This window comes from Halyomorpha halys, unplaced genomic scaffold, assembly GCF_000696795.3.
Source record: "Halyomorpha halys isolate HHAL.00 unplaced genomic scaffold, Hhal_1.1 Scaffold708.1, whole genome shotgun sequence".
Taxonomy (NCBI): domain Eukaryota; kingdom Metazoa; phylum Arthropoda; class Insecta; order Hemiptera; family Pentatomidae; genus Halyomorpha; species Halyomorpha halys.
Window position 1 is genome coordinate 243,029 of NW_027113783.1, and position 3,203 is coordinate 246,231.

General features: G+C 27.6%; 1 protein-coding gene across 1 annotated transcript in view; it reads left to right on the top strand.

Moving 5' to 3' along the window:
* Nucleotides 1-220: 220 nt before the first annotated feature.
* The window catches only part of LOC106685514 (alpha-tocopherol transfer protein), a 12,939-nt gene continuing 9,956 nt past the window's right edge, over nucleotides 221-3,203 (top strand). The window contains exons 1-2 of the mRNA XM_014428229.3: nucleotides 221-261; nucleotides 1,469-1,578. Coding sequence (XP_014283715.1) covers nucleotides 1,476-1,578 — 103 coding nt within the window. The 5' untranslated portion in view covers nucleotides 221-261; nucleotides 1,469-1,475. The remainder of the gene's footprint in view (nucleotides 262-1,468; nucleotides 1,579-3,203) is intronic.

A 3,203-nucleotide genomic window follows, 5' to 3' on the forward strand; every position in this document is an offset into this window, starting at 1 on the left:
AATAATGAAGAAAATAAAAATACATGACCTAGTAGTATGTATCAATACTAGCATTATTTTTAACTTTCGCTCAACGAACCCTGACGAAGGATCTAAGTAATTTCTTTAATGAGATCTAACAACAGGTACATTAATGTAATTTCTAATTCAAGACAATAAGTATCTATAAATGTGAGAAAAACTCAGTTTCATTTTTAGTCAGTGTCAGAGAGTTGTTTAAGACGTACTTGTGAGGCAGTATCTGACAAATTGTGTTTCTAGGTAACTAAGCATTTGATATACATGCATATATGTTTGAATATAGTTCTTTTAAAAGTATTATTTCAGATTGATATAGATTATTTCGTAAAGCACACCGTGTAAAGGTTATTTATAATTGTTCCTCTTTTATTTTTTTGACAATTGATTTATATGCGATAAATCCTATAAATATTACTGTTTCGTGTTCTTTTTCTTGTCAGTCAATCGATCGAATGAAAAAAACAAGGCACACAAAAAACTAAATAAATAAAAATATAATTGATCCTACATTAATGTAAATAAACTGGACTAATTAAATAATAATAGTGAATCAAATAAAGAAGTATATTAATTATTGTTATGATTATTTCAACCATTTCCCTATACATTATTTTCTTTACACTTGTTGGTTCTTTATTCGAAAGGTTTCTTCAAATTTTAGAAATACGAATCTAAAACCAAATTGAAAATTTAGTTATTTTATTTAATTTAGCCAGTTTCAAATAATATTTTTGACCAAACTTTAACGGTTTACAACTATTCTAATCTATGTAATATTTCAATTTACAATATTTATTGTTAATATTGGATTGAAGTCTATAATTCATCGTTGCAACTTTAAGTCCTTAATTTTTATTTAAAATAATCATTGCAAGTGGGACTTTCTGTTATCTTCAAAGTATCAGAAATAAGAAATAAAAAATATAAATTTACATAACAGATTAAGATCATAGCTACTCCACCCGATTTTCTAACTTTGAAAGAAATTAAAGTGATATTTAATTTAAAAAAAAAAAAGGATAAACACAACCAACACTCATACTATAAAAATATTTTAAAAATAAGATTTGTTAATGAAAAGATGGTCGGGGATGCGATCAATTAAGATACACAAATGGGTAGAACTTATTTATTTCTGCTGAAGTTTCGACCTGAATTTCAGGCCTTCAATAAAATAAAATAATAACAAACAACCTCGGACATATTTCTTGTTTATTATTTTTCTCTGAATTGAGGTTGTTATCTCATTTATATTATCAACCCTGAAGAAAGCCTGAAATTCAGGTCGAAACGTCGGCATAAATAAATAACTTTTACTGACCAACTCCTCATCAATCTAAGGCCAACTATAATACACCTCATTAAGATTTCTTAATATTTAAATTGTAATACAACGAAATATGGAAGTATTAAGTATAAATAAAATAGAAATGTATATTATAAACAGATTCGACATGACTGATACAAGCAGCCACTTGAGGGAAGTACATGTCCAGGCAGACATTGAAAGACTCCAATGCTGGTTGCAGAAGCAACCACATCTTCCAAGGGACATTGGTGAGTTATATTTACTGAATATTTTATAATTCTCTCAGTATCGCTTATCGTCGACGATTCTGTACAATTCAATTACAGAGATATAGCAGGGTATTGTGAAATTCGACGTTTGGGATAAAGGGGAGTAAAACATAATCCATTTCTATATTTTTTTTATTATAAATTAACACAATTTTGATCCTTCTTTTTCTCTCAACTTTTTATTCTTTATAATTCTCCAACGTTTCGATCCTCAGGCCATTTTCAAGGATACAACCTACAATTTTTTTTTGGTTTTTACATAACAATTACATTATTTCCTTCAAACTACATACTGATTTCTTTGGGGTTTTTTTAAAAAAAATTACATCAGAATTGAAGGTATGGCCAAAGAAATTATTATTGTTGAAATTGTTTGGAAATAATGTAATTGTTATGTAAAAACAAAAAAATTTTTGTAGGTTGTATCTTTGAAAATGGCCTGAGGGCCAAAACGTTGGAGAATTATAAAGAATAAAAAGTTGAGAGAAAAAGAAGGATTAAAATTGTGATCGTTTATAATAAACTAAACCACTCTCAAACAATCATAAATAAAAAATAATTAATCTAATCCATTATTGATAATCAAAAATTGCACGTAGACTTAATAACCTTATTAAATGAATGTTTCTTTAATACGTAAGTGTTCTGTTCCATAAAAATACAACACTTCTCCATTGAGAATATTAAATAACTAAACCTAACTCGTTATAAATGTCCTCAGTTGTCAGGTGATGTATTTAGATTACGAGATTGCCTCAATTACAATATTCGATTGTACCTTCCATGCAACACGCATCACGCAACAGCCATCTTTGGAAATTAACCGACATTGTCATCCGTAGTCAAGGTCATTATTGGGATTAATGAGTTACAATCATGGATTCCATATTTCATTCTGATCCCATCAACAATTATTATTCCTTATATATAGGGAGCTTTCTTTTAACAACAAAAAAATCGACCAAGCACATAAATTCGTATTGCATCCCCACTATTTTCTTTTTAATCTTCGTATTTTCATTTTTATATTAATTAATGGATTGGAAAAGTTTCTCGGGGGGTGCGGTCAGCATAGAACAACATAAATAAACAAAACAATATTTATTTATTTTATGCCAACGTTTCGACCTGAGTTTCTGGTCTTCATCAGGGCTATAGAACAAAAGAGATAACACCAACATTCAGAGAAACATAAAATTGAAAAGGAATATTATACAAACAAATTTGTAATTATACAAATATTAATCTAATTATCAAATTTTTTATCATTTATGATTCAATTCAATATTTTGTGTAATTGTGTACATCCATAGGAAATTAAACAAATTATGTATTCAGAAGTTTTTGTTTATTTTTAATAATCATGCAATCTGCCAAAATTAGAGGCCATAAGTATAAACATTCAAAATATTCATTAATACTATATATACAGACGAAAGATAAACGAGAAAAAAAAATGTAAATGATGACAATAGTACTCATAAAAATAATAATAATAAAATAAAATTTAGTAAATAAAAAACAAATTACATATAGGATATGTGGAATTAAAAATATTTGAGGAGGTCTATTGTATTGACACCGACGGATCCGTAAGATATGCC